The 21,992-nt window shown below is 42.2% G+C and overlaps 1 protein-coding gene and 1 long non-coding RNA gene across 3 annotated transcripts in view; one reads left to right on the forward strand and one right to left on the reverse strand.

Annotated features, from left to right (window-relative positions):
• LOC130145240 (uncharacterized) overlaps positions 1–1,496 on the reverse strand; it is a 76,496-nt gene extending 75,000 nt beyond the window's left edge. Inside the window, exon 1 of the long non-coding RNA XR_008820423.1 lies at positions 1,282–1,496. This is a non-coding gene — a long non-coding RNA (uncharacterized LOC130145240). The remainder of the gene's footprint in view (positions 1–1,281) is intronic.
• An 866-nt stretch (positions 1,497–2,362) lies between these two features.
• PCDH17 (protocadherin 17) overlaps positions 2,363–21,992 on the forward strand; it is a 92,862-nt gene continuing 73,232 nt past the window's right edge. For both annotated transcript variants that reach the window (XM_056329609.1, XM_056329610.1), the window contains exons 1-2: positions 2,363–2,858; positions 4,519–7,586. In XM_056329609.1, coding sequence (XP_056185584.1) covers positions 4,959–7,586 — 2,628 coding nt within the window. In that variant the 5' untranslated portion in view covers positions 2,363–2,858; positions 4,519–4,958. The remainder of the gene's footprint in view (positions 2,859–4,518; positions 7,587–21,992) is intronic.

Consider the following 21,992-nt stretch of genomic DNA (forward strand, 5'->3'; position numbering starts at 1 on the left):
TGTTTGGTAAAAAAAGGCAGATTTTACAAGCAAAGACTCCAGCTACTTGGATAGAGTGTTATATGGTTTTCCCCTTAATTCAGAGTCCCAAGTACTTGTTTTACAAACTGCAGAATGCCCTCAAATGTATTGACTTCATTGTGGAGTCAGAGTATTTATTGTGTAATGCTGAGTCATATATAAAAAAAAAAAAAAAGGCGGGCATTCACTAGGCTGGAGGAAAAAGCGATGGAGACACTAGCCTCCTGAGAAAACACTCAAATTCGGCTTGGGTTTTGTGGCATTTAACATAAGTAAACCATGACAAACGTCGTCAGAAATATAGCACATAGCATATGCCACTGTAATAGTGAAACTGTTTTTTCCCGCTGGTGCTCTCCAGCTCTCTTGGGAAGGAACCTGGAGTTAGGGCGCGTGCACGCCCTGGGGCAGGCAGGCGCGGTACATGCCCCAGGTGCAGCAGTGGCTGTAGCACGCTAGAGGGAGCCATCACACAACGGCAATGACCCCCTCCACCCACCCACCCCCACCCCGATAGCAGAACTTGCCTAGAAAATCTCTGGATACCCTCTGGATACCCTGAGCCATCCTGAAGGTTTGGCATAGGCTACGGGATAAGGAGAGGAAAGCACAGGACCACGGTACAACGAAACGAGGTCCCCTGCTAGCTCAGGGGCTTACTCTGGTGTTTGGTACATTTTTAGAGTTGTGCTGCTTTCACAGAGCACTCCACCGGATAAGTGCCTCCGCCGATCCCGGCGGCTCCCGCCAGCCAGTCTGAAGCCCTCCCACAGCAAGCAAAGCCCAGTTTGTAAACATATCCGTTATTTCGTCTGTCTGTCGCTCTCGCACTGAAAGTTGGCACGTCTGAGAGTAGTGATTTTACGCTGCCCTAATGTATGTATAGTTTATTTATATACCGCATTTTAACACAGTATTAGGTTTATAACGGTTACTAGCAGACTCGCTCTGCATGGCGAACTATCCGTTTCAAAGCTGCAAAGAGGTCTTCAGGACGAGAAGATGCGTCTAGAAAGAACACTTATTTGAATTCATAAATTTGGAAGACTTTCTCCAAGTCAAATTATATCTATGGACATCATAACTCAGAGAGGGCTTAAGGTTATCCTATTGAGCAAGGCGAAAGAGCACCTTCCTCAACCGAATCAATTTTAAGAGCTGCTCCTAAAATAATCGTCAGGATCGTCTTATAATTGCTCGAGTTGCTTCCTTTTTCCTCCTCTCTCTCGCTTTTCCCCCTAAATGATTCATGCTACTTACACGCTCGTCACTCACAGCTCACAAATGGCAGCTTCATTTGGGTACGCACGGGTCGAGACCGGCGCTCCGGCAATCCGAGCACGCACCTCTCCAGCCTCGGGCCTCCCCCCGCGCCCGCCGCCCCCGGCCGGCATCCCCCCTCCGCGCCGGCGGCGGGGGCGGGCGCCGCTCCGGGAGGGGCGGCCAGGGGAGGGGAGGGGGTGGTGCTGCTGCGGCCCCGAGCCCCGCACCGCCGGGCTGCCAACGCGCCCCCCTCCCCCGCACAGCGGCCCCGCGGGTGGAACGGGGGGCGCCCCCGGGCTCAGGACCTGCCCCTCGGGGAGGGCGAGACCCGCTCGGGGCGGCACCCGCAGGGCCACGGGGGGTTCCCCGTCCACACACACACGCACGCCACTGCCCCCGGGGCGGCGGGGCAGCGCGGCGGGTCCCTGCCTCGGGCGGCTGGGGGGACCCTGCCGCGGAGTCAAGTCCTCGCCCTCGCAGAGCTTTGGCGGAGTGCAGGGGTGTCGCGTCCCTCCTCCGCTCCCACCCGTCATCACGGAAGACTTGTTAATATGTCTTAAAAATAAATAACGGGGGACGGGGGGGGGGGGGGGGGGGGAGGGACGAGGGACGGAGGGGACGGGACGGGGACGGACAGTGAGAAATAAATAAGTAAATAAATAAGTAAATCTGGCGCGGCCGGGGGGGCTGGGGGCGCGGCGCTGCGGTGCGCGGCGACGAGACACCGCAACCCGCCCGCCCGCCCGCCCGAGCCCTTGGCGTGTTGCGCGTCTCCCACCGAACCGATCTAATCAATGACACCCAGCGCCCGCCGCGGCCCCGCCCCCCCCGCCCGCCTGCCTCCTCCCATTGGCGGGCCGGCGTCGGGGCCGGTCGCCGCCGCCACCGCCGATTGGCTGGCCGGGAATCCGTATCAATGTTTAAGCCGCGGCGTGAGGTGAATAGAGGCAGTCGGCGAGCGGCGCTGGGTGAGCGCGGCGCGGCGCGGCGGCCCCGCGAGTGCTGCAGTGAGGGAGGCGAGGCGGAGAGGAGAGGAGGAGGCGGGGGGGTGGGGGGTGGGGGGGGGGAGAGAGAGGCAGAGAGCGGCTCCAACTGTTGAATTTTCGCTGAATTCTCCACTTACCTGCGGGCGGCTGGTGAAATGGATCTGGTTTATCGGGGATCGGCGTTCGTTTCGCGTGCTGTCTGGCTAAGACTGGCGACCGTCTGTTTGCAAGGGGCCACCCATCAATGAGGCAGAGAAGAATATTTTTTTTTCTTTTGAAAGCCTCTCTACCACAGGTTGCAGAATTTACTGTGTACTTTGGGTCCGGACTCAAATAAAGGAGAAAAAAAAACAGTGCAGAACTGAGACTCGGAACTAAATCTGTGAGCTATATATTGGGAACCTATGTTTTTTTGTTGGTGGTGTGTTTTTTTTTTCTTTTAATATGAAAGATCTCTGATTTATTTCACACATAACACTGAGGAAAGGTGGTTAAAAACACTCAGCAAAGCAGGAGACAGACGCGCCTCTGTGCCAGTGAGTGGATAACAGCCTTGTTTTCCTGATCCTCAGTCTCCTGGAGAAAGAGGTATAGTAAAAGTGTAGCTGGATCCGACATTACTCCCCCTTCTTTTTTTCCCCCCCCTCCCCTCCCCCCCTACCCAATATAAATCTGATTAAATTCTTTTTCCTGTCTATAGAGTGAGTCAGAGAAGCGTTAGGAAGAAGCTGCAACTAATGTCTGTGAAGGGAGGAACATGAGGCGATAGTGAATGTGATTTGTTCCGCTGGATCTGAATCATCCAGCAGATTAAAACACCTGCATTTCTGGATGTGCCATTCACTTATTTCTGGTTGTTAACAGAACCTGAAATAAAATTTAGCTACCCTTCCCCGATATTTACCTATACACCGTATCGCTGGGAAAGGTGTATCAGAGAGGGGCAACGCCGTTGCCTCCGCTCTTCTCCCCTGTACCAAGATGCCTAGTGAGAGTGTTAAAGCTTGAAAGGACTGCAGAAAAAATGCATCGCACCAATCGCGGAACTGCATAGGTTTTAATATAAGCGAATTAGTCGATTAAAAGATCTCCCACTTTATCCATCGCCAGGGTTGTTTTTCCTCTTCTTCTCCCATCCCCTAAATGAAGAGGACTAGGCGGCAGTGTCATTGGAAGGAGATGCTGAATAGAAAGAAAAGAGGCACTTGATAGCGCAGCCCTGTGAATACAGAGACTGTTTCCCTTTTAGCGAGAGACTGAGAGAGTGTGTGTGGTGGCTTTTCTTTCTCCCTCCCCCTCCCCTTTCTCTCTCTCTTGCTCTCTTTTTTTTAAAAAAATCTATGCGTCCAGCCATGGTTGCCTGTTGATTTCCTCTCGGCTGGAGAGAAAAGCAAACTGGAATTAAACTGCATGGAGAAAAGTGCAGCTCCTCAGACACGCATAGGCACACACGCATAGGCACACGGAGAGAAAGGATGTGGTGGTGGCGGCGGCTACTGGCCTGTCTTAAAGAAACCCAAGTGTGCATCTGATTGAGCACAGCCTATGATTTCTCTCAAAATACGTATTTAGTGCTAACGACGACGGTCAGCTGGTGGGTTTCTTAATTTTTTCCCCACAAAAGGGGCGAGTGGGAGACTGGTAGTAGAGGGAGAGAAAGGAAACTACAAATCGGGACACTAGTTTTTGCCGTGTTTTGTTTTGTGGGTTTTTTTTTTTTTGTGTGTGTGTGTGTTGTGTTTTCTCCTCTTGCCCTGCAGTCCTCGTTCCCTCGCCTTCTGAATCGCGAAGGAAACAGTGAGGGTGTACGAGACGGGGGGGGTGGGGTGGGGGGGAATACCGATGGCAGCTAGATGCAGCTCTCCGCCGCAAGCAATGCAAGATCAGATCTCTAAATGCAGCAAAACACTCCCTGAAAACCAACAACCCCGCGGTGCAATCAGCCGTTTCACTGCCTCTCACTGCACACGAAGAGGGGTTTCAACAAGCTAAGACTTCCCCCCCCCCCCCCTTCTGTTTCTCCTACCCCCTCCACCCCATCAATCGCATCACAAGCGATGAGTAGCAAATAAGCTTTTCTGCCCCTGCTTAGAAACCTGTGGCCACCCCTCTTTCCTATGTATATATAAATACAGATATTTTTTTTTAAAAAATGTTTTTGATAGTTTTTAGAAAAACAACCACTGCCGCCGATTTTTTATTATTGTTGTTATTTTTATTATCCTTTGTACATCTGCGGGGATTCAAGGATCGGGAACTCTTCGCCTGGGCCGAAGAAGATCTTTTGCAAATTTCCTGATTTTTGAAATCCTCCCACTGCCGAAGTTGGACAGCCAAAGTAACTGCGAGGGGACTGCAAGCACGGCAAGCGCTTGCTGAAACACTGCTGAAGCTCCCCCGCCCCCCCTCCCCGATTGCTCCCTCCCTCTGAGCTACATGGTCTATTTGCTGCCTCTCATCCTGTGTCTCTGCAGATGCTTTAGAGCAACAGGTTCAGGAACTTAAAATATAGGGGTGGGGAGAGACAAGGTAAAAAAAAAAAAGAAAAAAAAAAGAAAGAAGGGGTGGGGGGTAAGAAAAGAGAGCTGAAGGAGGAGGAGGAAGAACAAACCCAGCGCAGGAGGCAGAGAAGACGGGGACGACCCTGGTCGCCGCTGCAGCTGCTGCCGCCCCCACCCCTGCTCGGGGATGTACCTTTCCATTTGTTGCTTCTTTCTCTGCTGGGCTCCCGCCCTGTCGCTGAAAAACCTGAATTACTCGGTGCCGGAGGAGCAGGGAGCGGGCACGGTCATCGGGAACATCGGCCGCGATGCGCGGCTGGCGGCGGGCGCGGCGGGCGGCGGGATGCTGCCCGCGGAGCGCGGCGTTCCCGGCGGCGGCGCCGGCGGCGCCCGCGGCCCCAAGTCCACATTCCGGGTGCTGGAGAACTCAGCCCCGCACCTCCTGGACGTGGACGGGGAGAGCGGGCTGCTCTACACCAAGCAGCGCATTGACCGAGAGGCGCTGTGCCGGCGCAGCACCAAGTGCCAGCTGTCCCTCGAGGTGTTCGCCAACGACCAGGAGATCTGCATGATCAAGGTGGAGATCCAGGACCTGAATGACAACGCACCGGCCTTCCCCTCTGACCAAGTGGACATGGACATCTCGGAAAACGCTGCACCAGGCACCCGCTTCCCCCTCACCAGTGCCCATGACCCAGATGCCGGCGACAACGGGCTGCGCACCTACCTGCTCACTCGTGATGACTACGGCCTCTTCTCCCTTGACGTGAAGTCCCGTGGTGATGGCACGAAGTTTCCAGAGCTGGTCATCCAGAAGCCATTAGACCGTGAGGAGCAGAGTCACCACACCCTGGTACTGACAGCACTGGACGGCGGTGACCCGCCTCGCTCCGGCACAGTGCAGATCAACGTGCGCCTCATTGACTCCAATGACAACAGCCCCATCTTTGAGGCAGCTTCCTACGTGGTAGAGCTACCAGAGAATGCGCCACTGGGCACTGCCGTCATTGACCTTAATGCCACTGATGCTGACGAGGGTACCAATGGAGAGGTACTCTACTCCTTCAGTGGCTATGCACCCGAGCGTGTCCGCGACCTGTTTAGCATCGACCCGCAGAGTGGCCTCATCCGTGTCAAGGGCAACCTGGACTATGAGGAAAGTGGCCTCATTGAGATCGATGTCCAGGCTCGGGACCTGGGGCCCAATCCCATCCCTGCTCACTGCAAGGTCACCGTCCGCCTCATTGACCGCAACGACAATGCACCCACCATTGGCTTTGTCTCTGTTCGCCAGGGAGCACTGAGTGAGGCTGCCCCACCAGGCACTGTCATTGCCCTGGTGCGGGTCACTGACCGTGACTCAGGCAAGAACGGGCAGCTCCAGTGCCGGGTGCTTGGTGGTGGTGGTGGACCTGGAGCCGTCCCTTTCACCCTGGAGGAGAACTATGACAACTTCTATACCGTGGTCACCGACCGGCCCCTGGACCGCGAGGCACAGGATGAGTACAATGTGACCATCGTGGCACGTGATGGGGGCAACCCTCCACTCAACTCCACCAAGTCATTCTCTGTCCGGATCCTCGATGAGAATGACAACCCACCCCACTTCAGCAAGAACCTCTACGTGTTACAGGTGCCTGAGAACAACATCCCTGGAGAGTATCTGGGATCTGTCTTGGCCCAGGACCCCGACCTGGGCCAAAATGGGACAGTCTCTTACTCCATTCTGCCCGGGCATGTGGGAGATGTCTCCATCTACACCTATGTCTCCGTCAACCCCACCAATGGTGCTATCTATGCCCTAAGGAGCTTCAACTACGAGCAGACAAAGCACTTTGAGTTTCGTGTGCTGGCCAAAGACTCAGGTTCACCGCACCGTGAAAGCAATGCCACGGTGCGTGTCACTGTGCTCGATGTCAATGACAATGCGCCCCTCATTGTCCTGCCTGCTCTCATCAATGACACCGCCGAGCTGCAAGTGCCACGCAATGCTGGGGTGGGCTACCCCGTGGGCACCGTCCGTGCCCTGGACAGTGACTTTGGGGAGAGTGGGCGCCTCACGTATGAGATTGTGGAAGGCAATGAGGAGCACCTTTTTGAGATGGACCCCACTAGCGGTGAGATTCGCACCTTGCACCCCTACTGGGAGGAGCTCAGCCCTGTGGCTGAACTGGTGGTGAAAGTCAGTGACCATGGCAAGCCCAGCCTCTCTGCAGTGGCCAAGCTCATTGTCAGAGCGTTGGCAGGGCCCTTGCCTGAGGCTGGTGAGCCGCAGGTGAATGGAGAGCAGCATCGGCGACCACACTGGGACTTGTCACTGCCCCTGATCGTGACGTTGAGCACTGTCTCCATCATCTTGCTGGCTGCCATGATCACAATTGCTGTGAAGTGCAAGCGAGAGAACAAGGAAATCCGCACCTATAATTGTCGCATTGCCGAGTATAGCCACCCTCAGCTGGGAGGAGGGGGAGGCAGTGGCGGGGGAGGAGGAGGCAGTGGCAGTGGAGGGGGCAAGGGCAAGAAGAAGAAGATCAGCAAGAATGACATTATGCTGGTGCCCAGTGAGGGCGAGGACAGCCGGGGCCCCCTCAATGTCATGAACGTGGTGAGCAGCCCATCCCTGGCCACCTCACCCATGTACTTTGACTACCAGACCCGCCTGCCCCTCAGCTCTCCCAGGTCTGAGGTGATGTACCTGAAGCCCGCCTCCAACAACCTGACTGTACCCCAGGGACATGTGGGCTGCCACACCAGCTTCACAGGGCAAGGGACTAACGCCAGCGAGGCTCCCCCGAGCCGGATGTCCATAATTCAGGTAGGAGACTTTTAGAATACCCTGGACCTCACTTTAGACGCTGGTTTTACTTTACCTTTTGTCTGCAGTGAAATCTGCTGTAGAGCACCACTGAAGGGACCAACACAAGTCACTAAAGAGAGGTGGACTTAATGAAAGTGGAACCAGACCACGTCTGGTGGGTCTGGTTGTGCTGTCACACCAGTCTTGCCTCTGTGATTCCAAAGTAAATTCTCACTGAAACAGAGTTACGGCAGTGCTAGAGGTACGTGTGAGAGTGCAGGCAGGCATTTAGTATGTTTGGGGCACACTGGGGTGTTTTCGCAGAAGGTCATCTGAGGTGGGCACTTCCACAGGTTTCCCTTTGCTTTGGTTTGGGGTGGAGAAGGGGCAGGGTGTTTCTGAAGCAGTCATATCATCTGCAGTAACTAGCAGGACATGGGAGAAACTCTACACACTGAGGACATCTATTGCAACAGCGTATTATAGCCCTCCAACCCTGTATGTAAATATGAGCTATCTTTCCAAGATGTATGGGGTTTTTTTTATTATTTCCTTCTTTAGAATATATATATATTTTTTTTTAATGCATAACATTATCATTGGGGCCCCATTGCCTCCTCCTCTCCCCATAAAAGACCAAACCTGCAGTGCTGAAAATTCTGCTTAGTCAAATAGAAAGAAATTGTATGTGATGATTCCCTCCTACCCCCAAATGTTAACAAAACTTACATCCTGTCATAAAACAGCAAAACAACTAGTCAGATTTCCAGTAGCCTGAGTCAATATTGATGACTGCTTTATAGCGAAAGGCTTACATGCTCTGTCTCCTACCAAAACTTATTTAGAAATTACAGCTGGGCTGCATTCTGCTGCCAGTTATATCCACACTGTCCTCTACCAACTTTTGTGAATGTAAGAAGTGGCAGAATTTGGACCATTGGATACAGGGTGCTGATCAAAGAATGACTTAATTTTTAGCAGGTAGTTTAAAGTCCAAACTCAGAAGATGTATTCCAGAGCAGTGAACTTGCAGAGTGAAGGTGAGGGCAGAATTTGACTCCAGTTGATTGAATTTAAAGTTCTACTTCATGATTAATGCAGCTCAATGTTCAAATACTACAGGTATGTTCCAAAGTGATTTTTAACATTTGGATTGAAAGCAGGCTCTGGATAATGGCTATTAAATACATTTGAAATGTTTTATCCTGTGGTTCTCCTAATATGCTGTTCTGACTCATAAGGGAATGAGCTGAGTGTATCAGAAGTGACACAGACTCATTTTGTGTATGCAGCTTGTGGGAGAGAAGTTGCACTGTAGACACTTGATGTACCAAAAGAAAATTCATAATACCTTGGAGTTACCACACCCTGTGGTTTGTGAACGCAGAATGTTCTAGTCGCCAGCTGAATCTAATGTTTTAAACTAAATAGAAGTGGCCATCAGTAATTGGCAAGTTAAGCAACCAAAATTCCAGTAACTGATGGCCTAGAAATTGAATATTTATAGCTGGGGGGGGGGGGGGGGGGGAGAGGGGGGGGGCGGGGAAGGAAACAAAAAAAGCAAAAAGCTGTCTGTACAAGGTCACTGTGAACTAATCCTCAACCCACTATTGAGTTGTGTCACAGAAACGATTTCCTTTTATGCCTATCATGAATTTGTGTTCCTCTCAATTAGGTGAGTGGAGCAATACTTAAAATCTGAAATTGATTTTAACAAAAAGTGACACTTCAGGATAGAGTTTAGGTTAGGGCACAACTGGAGATAATTTGATTTATAATTCATGCTTTAAAAAATAAATAACTTTCAATGACACTTGTTTAAGTAATGTCAACTTTTTTACTGTAAAATGGAGTTGTCAGAATGCTAAAAAAACTCCACATTTTTTTTCCCCACTGACAAGTGTAATAGTTACTAAAAGACAGAAAATTATACTTTTCCTACAACGATGTAATGTCTATATAAAGCAATTAATTCATGTGTTGATGCTACTGAGTAGTAAAGATTAAATTGTAGTGTAAAATCCCTATGGAAAATATGATTCCTTTTTTTACAGTGTTCACTGTATAATATCAATCATGATTTTTTTTTTTCTTCTGAGATCTATATAAAACTAAAAGAGGAATTTCCTCCCATAAAAAGGTGTGTTGTGGTTTCTCTAAGAGTTTTCATTATGACAACTGTGGGAAATGTTAACCATAACTCCTCATAGCACATACTGGTATATCCAATATTTTTTTACTTTCCCTGAATATCTACACAGAATGTTTTGAATGTCGAGATGGTCCAGCCAGTAGATGAGGAAAAATTCATTTTTCCCTAATGAACAACCTGTTTAAACATACTTATTGATATTATATTTTTGTAGTTGTATTGACAAAACAAATACACAATATGAAACAGAGTGGTTGGTTTCTATTTAGGAAAGGCGCAGAAGTAAAGTAGCTAGATGGGAAAATCTGATCCTCTTCACTATAATTTTGCATTGCTAAAATCCATTTTGTATTCTCCATCTCCACATCCCTGGAGTAAATTTTATATAAGATTTGCATTTAGAATGTAGACACTACTTTGTGTCTGGTCCTGTACTTCTGCCTCATGTAAAATTCAAACTAAAGACTCAGGGAGAAATAGTAAAAGATCAGCCCACCTCTCTGGGTCTACTGTATCCATAATCACTCCAGGAAACCTGTGTCTGGAAAAGTAAATTGCACAGTTAGAAATCAAAAGTATAGCCAGTGGAAAAAAGATACAGAATTCAAACAGCTGCTTTATCATCTCCTTTCATTAGTCAGTTCAGAAAAGCAGTTTTCTTCATTACCTCAGTAAGGGAAAAGTAAACGATTGTCTAAGTGTTCTCTAGTGAATATTCGCTTTAGTTTTTCCAAATACATTACTGAACCACGAGAATCTCACGGTATGTAATTCGTACAATGGAACTGTATTTCTTCACTCTCATTTTCTTGGCAAGTATTCTCTAGCAGGAGGCTGTTATTAAAACTTTATGTTTATATATATATACATACTTATATATCTATGGATATATATACACATGCTAAATATTATATTACTTGGTATATCCAATTGAGTCTATTAATATTTAAAATCAAATAAATAATTTCTTTCTCAGTAAGATCCAAATTTTCTTACTCTTATTAGGAGTGCATAACAATTTTTTTGCTTTGCTTACTAATAAGAGCTAGTAAAGTCAGTAGGCTTTATGGTTCCCTTATTTCTCATGAATAGTATTTTATTCTACAGATAGCCCAATTTATATCAATGAACACCTGTGGAGCAAAGCATTACTTAGTGACTATGGGTTTCCGACTGACCCAGAATGATCAGCAGTTAAATAAAATACTGCCTGAGTAAGAGTGGTATAATGTTGCCTCTCTTTAAGTGACTTCTGTAATACGTTAGTCACACGGTTTAGCAACTTGTGTGTTTACTCACTACTTTGTAGCATCCAGCTATGTACCACGGTTGCATGTGTTACTTAGTGAATCGATGAACTTCTTCAGTACCATGAAAGTTAAGTAATTTAAACATGCATACATACATGTATGTATAAAATTTTGGATGAACATCCAAGGGTGCTGTATAGCTTCAGCTTTTCTTGGTGTATGAGACATGCAAGTGCTTAGGGACTCTTTGTGATCTGGTGTGGGCATGAGGTTCATGCCTATGAAGAGCAGTTTCGTAACATACTGGGAAGTTAAAACAGCTACACTTTAGCAAGTGTCACTGCTTTTAACTTCAGCAATCATATTCTAAACATACTTTAGATAGGCCAGTGCTATACACTTACCATCACCAGATTCAAAATTCCATGTGACCTTTGAATCACTTAAGGTCTAAACTATTCATTTTTATTGGTGAGAAAAAAAGAGGAAAGCAGAAAAAAATGGAAACTTAACATGCCTGAAAGAAAATTTCTGTTCACTCTAGAGCTTAAAGACTACTGGGCAAATTCCGTTCATCTCATTCTGGTGAGTAAATCAAGCTGACCTACTCACCTGACTAAGAGAAACAAAATTTAGATTTATTTTGAAGAGCAGACATTACAAAAAGAAATACCATGTACAACATACACATATATGTTCATACCTCTCCTGTCAAAAAGTTCTGAGCTAATCAGTTCACTTTTTCCTGGGTGAGTAAGTCACAATTTCTTCTTGCAGGTTTACAATAGATAAAAAAATGGAGAGAGAAAGGGAAGCAAATAGTTTCTTTTAACAAGTAGGTTTTGGAAATAGGTTCCTCAAAGTGACATAACAGTTATGTACAGAACTACATATGCAAGTAGGGTTGATCATCCTAGGCACTATTTATTATTATACTTGTGGTGCAACTTGGAGAGGTTTGTAAGTATATCAGGAATGGCACAGGCATGAATAATGAAAACGGTGGTCACAGCATTTGCTAAACGACAGCTAAAAAAGAATGCCTGTGTTGCAAGAAGTGCTCAAGCTGGGAATCACTGTAGCTGCTGTACTAGGCAGTTCTGTAGCATTTTAAGATAAAGTACAGATCATTCTTAATACTTCAGGCACCTGATGTTTATGATGTGTCAACAGATTACTGTCAAGTCCCAGTGCAGCTTCATTGCCAGGTGTCTAGTAGTACCTAGGAAGATAGTCTTCATGGGAAATAGAAAACATAAGCTATATTAGTGCTGCTCTGCCTTTAGATATACTATCCCATGCTTTACTTTGAGAAACTTCAGCCCAGAAATTTCAAGATTGCAAAAAGAACTGTGCAGTTGCTGCAGTATAAGGAGAAGCAACCTTCTTCACAGAAGTTGCATCCGTTCTCAGTGATTTAAATTCCTATATGAAAACAGAGGTATTTATTCTTTATTTTTATATCTTCTGCTGCAAATGAGGAATATTATTCTCTCTCACTAGAGCTAGTAGAAGTTAACATTTTGCACCAAGAGGTTGCCAGGTCATTTCTACACATTGGCAAGTTTGTAGGTTCGTACTCTGTAATTCCCAAAATTTCACAGCTCCATATTCTAGGGCTGTATCTAAGGACACTAAATTGTCATCACATGAAACTTCAGAACTACCTGTCAAAGATACATTATGGTAGTTTTTGTAGTGTTTTACATGGTTAGATGTCTTGCAAAATAACCTCAGTGAATGTTTGCATTGTGTAAATACAGTCTGTAGTTAGTATGATTTTGTGTTACATCATGCTGTAGCTTTAGTTTTACTTATTCAGTTAAATCAGTGCCAGGGTTGGCTGTGTAAGAATTTCAGGACAGGATCTTTTCTATATTTTCATGAAGCATCGTTTAATTTTTTTTCAAGGTATGCTGCATAGTACAGTGACACAAAGTATATGTATTTCAGGACCAGATCTGGCAACATACTGCTCACTATGGCATCTGCCCTGGCTGCTGAAATAGGCAGAGGAAGCAGAATTGGGCTCCTATTCTGCATTACATCTGCTCTGGTCTTGACCTTGGGCTCCTTTCTGTCATTATTTACATCAATATTATTTCAAAAGGATCATTCCTGATATATAGGTCCATATAAAAAAAATAAAATATCTAAAGAACCAGAGCAAGATTATATGCTGTAATACAGAACAATAAACACAATAGAGAAAAAGACAATTAAGGAGTCTGAAGTAGAATATTGCTATCACGAGGAAGTACATGGTATTGCCAGAACAGGAATTCTAGTTAGCCAATAAATTAAGAATAATAGCATCTCCATAGAACTTGCCGTTTTATAAAATCTAAGAGTTGAAGAAAGTTAGTACAGTTAAAATAAAAGACATGAAGCAAGTTATGAGGATTTACCAGATCACAGCTCTTAATGGCTCTTAAAGTTGTCTGAGCTTTCCTCATCTTGGTGCTCCCTGTCAGTACCTAAGCTTAAATGGGAAAATCCATGCAAATTTTCCCTTAAATGGGAAAATCCACAAAATTACCAGTGAAACTTCAATGACTGATCCTTTGAGGAGTTACCTTTAAACAGTAGGTTTGGTCAGGTTTCTGTTATCCTCACCCAGGCTGATGAAAAGGCTTGTTCTTACATTTCAGTCAATAAAATAATTTTGACTTTGTCAATGATTTCAGTGGTTCAAGAGTAAATTGTGATTAAGACCCTTACAGAGTGCAGCTAAGAATAGTATGATTCGGTCATTTTTTTTTAGATTTCAGGTTTTTGTGATCTTTTCTTACAGGTTCTTTACAAATAATTAAGGAGACTGGAAATAATTTAGAGGATATTGTAACTATGACGTGAACTGTAACATAGAATCATAAATCGTTTAAGTTGGAAAAGACCTTGAAGATCATCAGGTTCAACCATTAACTTAGCGTAATCAGGTACAAAACTAAAATCAAAGACTCCATTGAACATTATTGATGAACATATATTTCCACATTTTCATATATTTTTGAAAGGGTGTATAATAGAGCATTATTCTTAAAATTCAGCAAATACTTTTACATGGAAAATTATCATTAGGTACTTGTAAAATATTCTCAAATGTCAGCTGGTATTAAGAAAGCATAGATACAACCTGGCTTCTCTAATGAGTCAAAAATGTAATTAAAAAAAAATAATTTCTTCCCAAGTCACAACATTTGGCTGTAAAACAGTTAGGATTTTGTTTTCAAATGAATTTTTTTTTTCTTCTTTTTGTTCTTTTTCTCCTAGCATTTTTCCTTCCCAGGAAACATTACCATACTGGGTAATACCATACACATATGTTTTTAAAGATTCTGCTTGATTTCACTTTCTTTTGTTATTTCTACAAAAGTTAAAATGCCTTGTCAAATTAGTTTTAGGTTTCGCTATGCAAGACACTCATTCTGCAAATAAAAAGTGTATGTATATGGGTTGTTTTCTTCAGAAAGAAAACATAATAGGATGCATGGCAGAGGTCTTGAGATACCTCTTCAAGACTGAGAAGTGCCTGCATGTATAAAGAAAAGGCATTTTGACACTAGTACTAGTATTTTCCAACAGGTAAGAATTTTCTGTGAAAAGAAGTTAAACAATGATTTGTTGACCGGAGCAGAAACACAGCTCTGTTTTTATCTTTAAAAGTATAGAAGCAATCCTTTGATGTCAAAAGGTCAGAGTAGAGCAGTTGGGACAAATTTTTGCAGCAGATAGCCTGAGAGCTTTATACTTTCAATTGTATCTCTACTTCAGCTGTAAGAAGAGAAGTGGTGAAATTAATGCTAAAGGGCTCAGAAATAAAGGAAACAAGTGAAACTCTCAGGAGACTGCAGGCTCTTACTTAAATAGAAAAGAAAAAAACCAACAAAAAACAAAACAAAAAAAAGAGAGAAGAAGAAAAAGGTACAAGGAAAAAAGGGACAAAATTATTTTTGGGGAAATGTTGCTTGAGTTTGTTTCATTTGTTATGTTTTTAAGGGGAGAAAAAAGAGAGTAACTAGTTGCTGCTTTCACTGATAGAATAAGGTGACATGGACTCTTGTGCAGCCTGCCATAAATTTTAGCCAGGGTGCATTCTAAGCTCTGGTAATATATTTGTTATGGTCTTTTTAGTGCAACCTTTGTTTTTAAGTCTGATGTAGACTTTTTTTTTTTTTTATTAACAGAAGAAGATACTGGATTATTTACTATAAATCCTATGAGAAAGAAAAAAAAAATTATTAAGCATTTTAGATTAAATACTCAGTATTAAGTAATACATTCAAGAACAAGCAAATGCATATGAATGTCCCTGTTAATTAGGATATTAGGCAGTGCTTTAAATAACCTCCTTGAGCAATCATATATTTTCTAGCTAAATCCCAAAGGCTGCTGATACAATTCCTGCTTATTAAGGTCACATGAGAACCATCTCTTTCTTCTACTGAATTGCTTCTACTAGTTAGTGGTGTTACCTATACAGAAAGGATAGCAGAAGATCAATTAATCTCACTTGTTTGAGATGAGATGATAGTTCCTTTCTTTGTCTAGTGTCCTCAAGATTGAAGAGTCCATCTACATATAAAGATATAAATGCATAGTTTCAGACAATTTTTAGTGCTGCTTGCACAGAGGGACAGCATAAAGATCAATTTGCATCTCACTTTTGTGCAGTGAGGGGATATATTCTCTTTCAGCCCTCAAGACAATCAGTCCCATGCTGATCTATTTTCAATTTAGTACACTATAAGTGATCTAGGCAAGTAAAATCCTTCTAATGAACAGAATTTTATTTTAGCCATGGACCTTTCTACGGGCTTGGCGATGTATGTATCAGATCAGAGATCCTCTGGTTCCTAAAATGCTTTTACCCATAATAGAAAAGTTTCTAATCACATCCTGTTCCCTGCTGGGTGGTTGTGTGCAGCCGCCTCTGTGGCACGCCAAAGGAGGACTCTAAAGGGGAAAAGAAAAGTCTTGTTACAAGATAAAAATGCATAATTTCAGCTGTGTGGGTGGGACCTCTGAACAGTGCATTGTAAATTCTTGCAGTGATAGACATGCAAAATTAGTTTCAGGCGGTGTTTCAGACCATCTATTGATATATGTGTGACACGCTTGTATTTGTCTGTACTAGTTCCAGTGACACTATGATTACTGGTATTTGCAGTCCTTGCCCTGGAACACTTCCAGGCAGTTTTATTGTATTGAAATGGCTCTTACAGTTCATTGAGCATCCAGCATAACACTGCTGAATATGATTGGCGCGTTTGCATATATTTATTCAAAAAAGAATCAGGCAGTTAAACTGCATAATTATGGGAAAACGAATCATAACAATAAAAGACCATTTAAGTTAACAAGCTTTGTGATCAAAGGATAAATACAGGTTGGATAAATGAGACTCTAGATGTAACTAATCTACATAAATAGGCTTTGGTCTGATTAGAGGAAAGGAATATATTAAAATCATCTAAAGGTATTAAAAAATCTTTTTACTTCAGTACTTTTATAATGTCTAGTTCTATTTCATCACATTTTTAACATAACTACTCAATAAAATTAGCTGTGTTCAGTGATAAACTACTTTTACGTGGTTTTATTTCTTGATTAACAATGTTTACAGTACAAAGAAAGTCTAAACTAACACAAGTAAACAAAAGTAACATCAGAAGTTTTGGTTCTAGTTTGAATGAGTCGTGTCAAAAACCTTAAACATGTTTTAATGTCTTAATTTATTTTTTTTTAATGTTGCAATGTTTTTTTTATTGATTTTTAATTAAAGAAAAACATTAAAGGGAACATTTAAAGGACAGTTTCTTGTTTACTGTCTTTATCAGCAGAGAGCAGCCTTTGTAGTGTTTGAAAGCTGGTGCGTTAAAAATCAATTTCAAGTCTTCAAAGCTATAAACTCTTGCTTGCTTTGTAGATATATACTGTTTTTAAAATCATTGGAAGCACACTTGACAATTGAATTAAAAACAAAAGGTATATAATGGCTTCATCAAAATTTGAAGGATTTTAATGTATTTTTAATAATAGCTAAAGGATTTTTTTTAATAGAGAGCAGACATGTGAATCACAATTTGTATTTTTTAAATGCATAATTTGTTCCTAAAGACAGTTATATGTATTCTTTGATTAATACAATTTTGTTTTAAACTTCTGATGGTGTTATTCTGTTGTTTTTAATGAATGCCATGAATCAAACACAGAACATGTCAGTCAGTCTCTTTACTTACTATATTTTTGTCTCGTTCTTTGCTGATTGCTAAGAAACCATTTATGGTTAAGCTTGTTTAGCTACAGCTCAGTTTAAAAAAAAGGTGAGCTGAAGTGGGCTAAACAAAGTTTCATTAATTCTTAATGAAAATATTTGTATTCTATAAAATTTTAAAGGTGACAAAGTAAAGAACATTGTTTTAATAACGGACCTCAGATTCAGCGCTTGGACTTTGCTCCTACACAGTATTAAGGAAAAGACTCTTTTTCCACAAATCTAGAGAGAGCACGTCATCATGTCCTTAATCAGTGCATAAGCAATTTTGAGGCCTATGGAAACTTACTTATATATGTGCAATTACATTAGTATTATGTCTTTCAAGGCATGATCCTTAAAACACTTATTCAGTGAATATTTTAATTTAGATCAATAGAACCATTGACTGAATAGATCACTTACAGGAGTGGGGTTGCTGATGTGCATAAGCGTGTGCAGAATTCAGTCCAGAATCTGTTAGTCTGTGTTAGCTGAACTGCTCCCTGTTGCTTCTCTCCTCTGCTTTAAAAACACTGCAAAGCTGCAGAAGCTGTTCACTTATCCTCCAACTGCATTCTCTAGTACTCTATTGAGATAGTCCTCATGACTGAATATTTGATATTTTTGCTTTTTTGCATAGACTTGCGTAATTTGATATGCGGATTTGAAGATCATAAAAACAATCCTGCTTTGATGATCATGAGCAAGATTATCCAGCCACAGCTGTAAAGTACCAAGTGTGCTCTTTTCTGATCTCTCTATTTCAGTGGATCAAATGACAATAAGAATATAGTGGAATTTAGAGTGCTTGGGAAATAATGAGTTTAGAAGCCATTTAGAAATGGCAGCCACAAAGCCTTAGAAACTATTTAGATTTCTGGACTGTATGTCAGATCACATAACTGTGTGTATGAATGCTTATGTGGAGATACATAGATAAAAGAGCAGCATGGACTCAAAAAAAACATTTAGCTGGATAAAAGGCATTGTTAACAACCAATGTGCATCTAGGTTTCTTTAGATATGGTGTATGATCTGTACATAGCTGTGTAACAGTGTTTTGGAAGATGCAGTCAATCTGCACCTTTTGCTGCAACCTAGAAAACATCAAGTTTAGAGACAAATGCTGTTGTCTTTTTTTTTCCCCGAGGCAAGAGTATAGGTAAGGAAGGGCCTCATTTTCCAGTTTATGGTGGAAGTTACACGTCTTGAAGCTTTTTAGCCTACTATCAGACCAAGATTTAGCGTAATGATGAAAAGAAGGTATAAGTCATGTCACATATGAGAATAATCAGCTCTCAGTTGCTTCCATCAACTGTGTTAGGTATTAAAAGCACACGATAATTTGCATATCATAGCTCCGAGGCAAGGAATGTATCAGTTACCGCTGGGTGAAAAAGAGGGGCAAACAAAATGTTTTATGTTATTACTTTCAATGAATAGTCTCCGTTTTGTCTCAATCTGTAAATGCATGTTTTCTGTTTAAATCACCTGTAGCTTCTTTTCAGGCCTAACAGGATATAGTATTACAAGGGACTGAAGTAACTGGATACATTTATTTTATTATTTGTTCATTGGCCACCACATATATGATCTTTCCCAACAGTATATGTCTCATTATCGCAACAACGTGACAGTAATGGAATAATAATTCCTTCAAGCATGAAATAACTCTTTTTAAGTACTTTCCTGTGCTCGTTTGTTTCAAACAGGCTTCCAGAAGTTTGAAGAAAACTTTAATTTCAGTTCATTTAAAGTATATGTAGTCCACACACACTCTTTTCTTCATCCCCTGATACTGGCAAAGGAACCTTAGGAACAAGTAGCTGGATTTCCAGATTTTCACCTACTTGCTAGTCTACTTCACTTGAATGAAAGTAAATCAAGAGAAAGCTGTTTCTATTGGGCAAATGTAAGCTTCAGAAATTTTGGTTAACATTGGCAAAGATGTTTAGATAAAGATAAATTACTTGCAGTCATGCTGGTCTTGCTGATACCAGTGAAGGAAGAAATAGGCATTTGTGTTGAATAGTTGTGGGAGGAGAGGACTTCATTTAAAGGAAAGGTTTTGTCCTGATTTAAATTTTGAGCCATAGGTTTTCTATAGTATTTTATAATAAAGACAATTACATAGTAATTTGGGTTACAATGCATGCCCAGTTCCCCATCTCAAAACCCAATTTGTTACTACCTGTGGCTATTTCTATTAAAAAAGAAACATAATTACTATGAGTCTCAGCAGTCTAGGAGTAAATTTTTGCAATTACAATACCTCCCTTGGGCAGATGTGTGAAAATGGCAGATTAATTCCTGCCAGTATTTGTCTATTCCTTGCACATCCTTAAGATTGCTGGTAGCTTGTATTATCATTATATTGATTCTGTTTATTATGCTGTGGTTAAGGTTAAAGCAACAATCCTATTATAAACCTTTAGGAATAGGGCTCTATACCATTACCTTGTAAAGTCTCTGTGCTGAAGTTTGTTACACAAGGTCCTAGGAGTGAGATCTTAATTCTATTTTCATGGAAAGTGAATGAGTTGGCTCTTGATCTTAGCATATTTTAGAAGGACATTTTGTATTTATTACTTTGTGCCTGAGAAGATTTAAACAAAAACAACAAAGGAAACCTAGTATAGTCATTCTTAGGAATTTATGGTGAAGCTAACAAAGTTGCATGTGAAGACCATATAGTAGTATTTAGAGTATAGTAAATAATTTGTTTTATTCCCAGTGGTACAGCAGCGTGCTTATTTAGAAAGAAGCACCAGTAAGTTAAGATGGCCCTGAGGTTATGTTAATGAATAACTTTCCATGGATATAATGTAGTTCATCTCCTAATGAGCTTTTCTACCTGAAAACAAGTTTTGAGGGCGTATGTGAAGAACTACATGCAAAGGCTCTGCTTTGGGAGATCACTCTCTGCAACCAAGCACCTAACTCCATGTTGAATTTCAGTGAAGTTAGAAGTTGATGTGGCTTCATGTTGGCTCATGATCCACCTGCAGGGAGCAGCATTAGTCTGTGTTACACATTATCTAGTTTGAATATTCAGGAAGAGCAGTGTGAACAATCTTAACACGTTATTTTTTTCCCCTTTGCACGAGTTTTTGTTTGGAATTTCTTGCACTGTACCTGTGGTATTTTCATGTCTTACCATTTCGAGACAGGCTTACACACACACACACATACACACACTTCCGAATTCTGAAAAAGGCTTGGGGGACTTCTGTGAAGTGGGCATTATTTAATGAAGTTTGCACTAAATTTTTTATTTGAAAGATCATGATTAAAAAAAAAAATATATATATGGATCCTTCAGTTGCCATTGCATGCACTCCAGTTTGAAAAAAGTGCTCACATGCTCGGTAAGCATTCTGCTAATAAGATAGAGAGGCAAATCCATAATTTAATCACTGTATTTTAACTAACCCCTCAGTCAAACATTATCATTCATGTTCAGTACCTATATCTATAGTGAAACTTGCAGCAGTGTCCTAGATGTTGACAAACCAACGTTAGTTTGGAACAGAAAGAAGACTTCCTAATCCACAGCAAAATCTGGTCTTGGAGTCTTCATATGGCAAGCTGTAATGAGAGGGGTAATCTAGAACATTTTTTTCACAGGCTTTTAAGAATTTACAGGTCAAAGTCAGCCTTTAAATACCTAGAAGTTTATAGATTACCTGTGGTGATCCCTAGATAAGTGTGTGTTGTGTTCTAGACGGTGTGATCCTATCGAAAAAGAGAACATTTTTTTTTCTTGTTCTGAATCTAAGAGTCCTGTGTGAAGTCATTGCAGCAGGTTAACACTGAAGTGACATAGTTGTGTATGGATGCACAAAGCTCTACAGCAGGAAGGCCTTATTTTTTCTGTCCAAGCCCACTTGATGACCCCTACTATATTCATGGTGCATTTGATCAAACTTTCTTTTTTATGAGATACCTCATCATAGACACATGACAGTTATGGCTTTAAAATATATTTAGGGATGGAAAATCTTGGTAAATTTTGTGCAATCCTAAATTACTTATGTCACAAATAATAAATCAACTCATCACCATTTTACAGTTGAAAATCTTGCACAGGCATGTGAAGCCATAAAGTCTGATGATCTACTATTCTGTCAGAAATGCAGCCATTATTTCGGCAGCATATTTAGTGGTGTGCCTTTTTCTAGTGCTAAGAGGAAATAATTATGCCAAGGTATTTGTGTGAAAGTAGGGCTTTGTATCCTGTCACAAAATGTTTATAGAATACCTTGTTGGGGATTTTTAACAAAATGTTGAAATAGAGTTGCATGACCTAAAAAAAAAAAATGAATTGGAAAATAATAATGTAAGTTTTATTACCTGTGAGTTTCTTCCTAATTCTTAAGGAATTTAAGGGAATCATTGCATTTCTAGGGAAGGATTACAGGAAGAGGAAGGGAATAAGTTTGCAGCTTTAAAGGAAAGGAGGTGATCTAAATTTACCTCTTTTCTGACTCCCATCTAGGAAGAAAGTGTCAGCGTTCCCCTTTCTGTGTGTTTTCTGTACAGGCAGTGTGGCTTCAGAACCAAGTCCTGCTTTGCCTTTGTTGCTAATTTTTTTCACTTTGTAGGGAAGAAACATAGAACTGGAGTCATGTGCCACATACAGTGTTTACTGCCTAGCTAATAACCTTTCCCTGTCAACTGCTACTGCAAATCTGTTTAAATTCTGTCCATAAAGACCATATGCTGGGATAAAGGAATATTACATTCAAGAGTTTATTCTTATT

Source organism: Falco biarmicus, chromosome 2 (genome assembly GCF_023638135.1).
Source record: "Falco biarmicus isolate bFalBia1 chromosome 2, bFalBia1.pri, whole genome shotgun sequence".
NCBI lineage: Eukaryota > Metazoa > Chordata > Aves > Falconiformes > Falconidae > Falco > Falco biarmicus.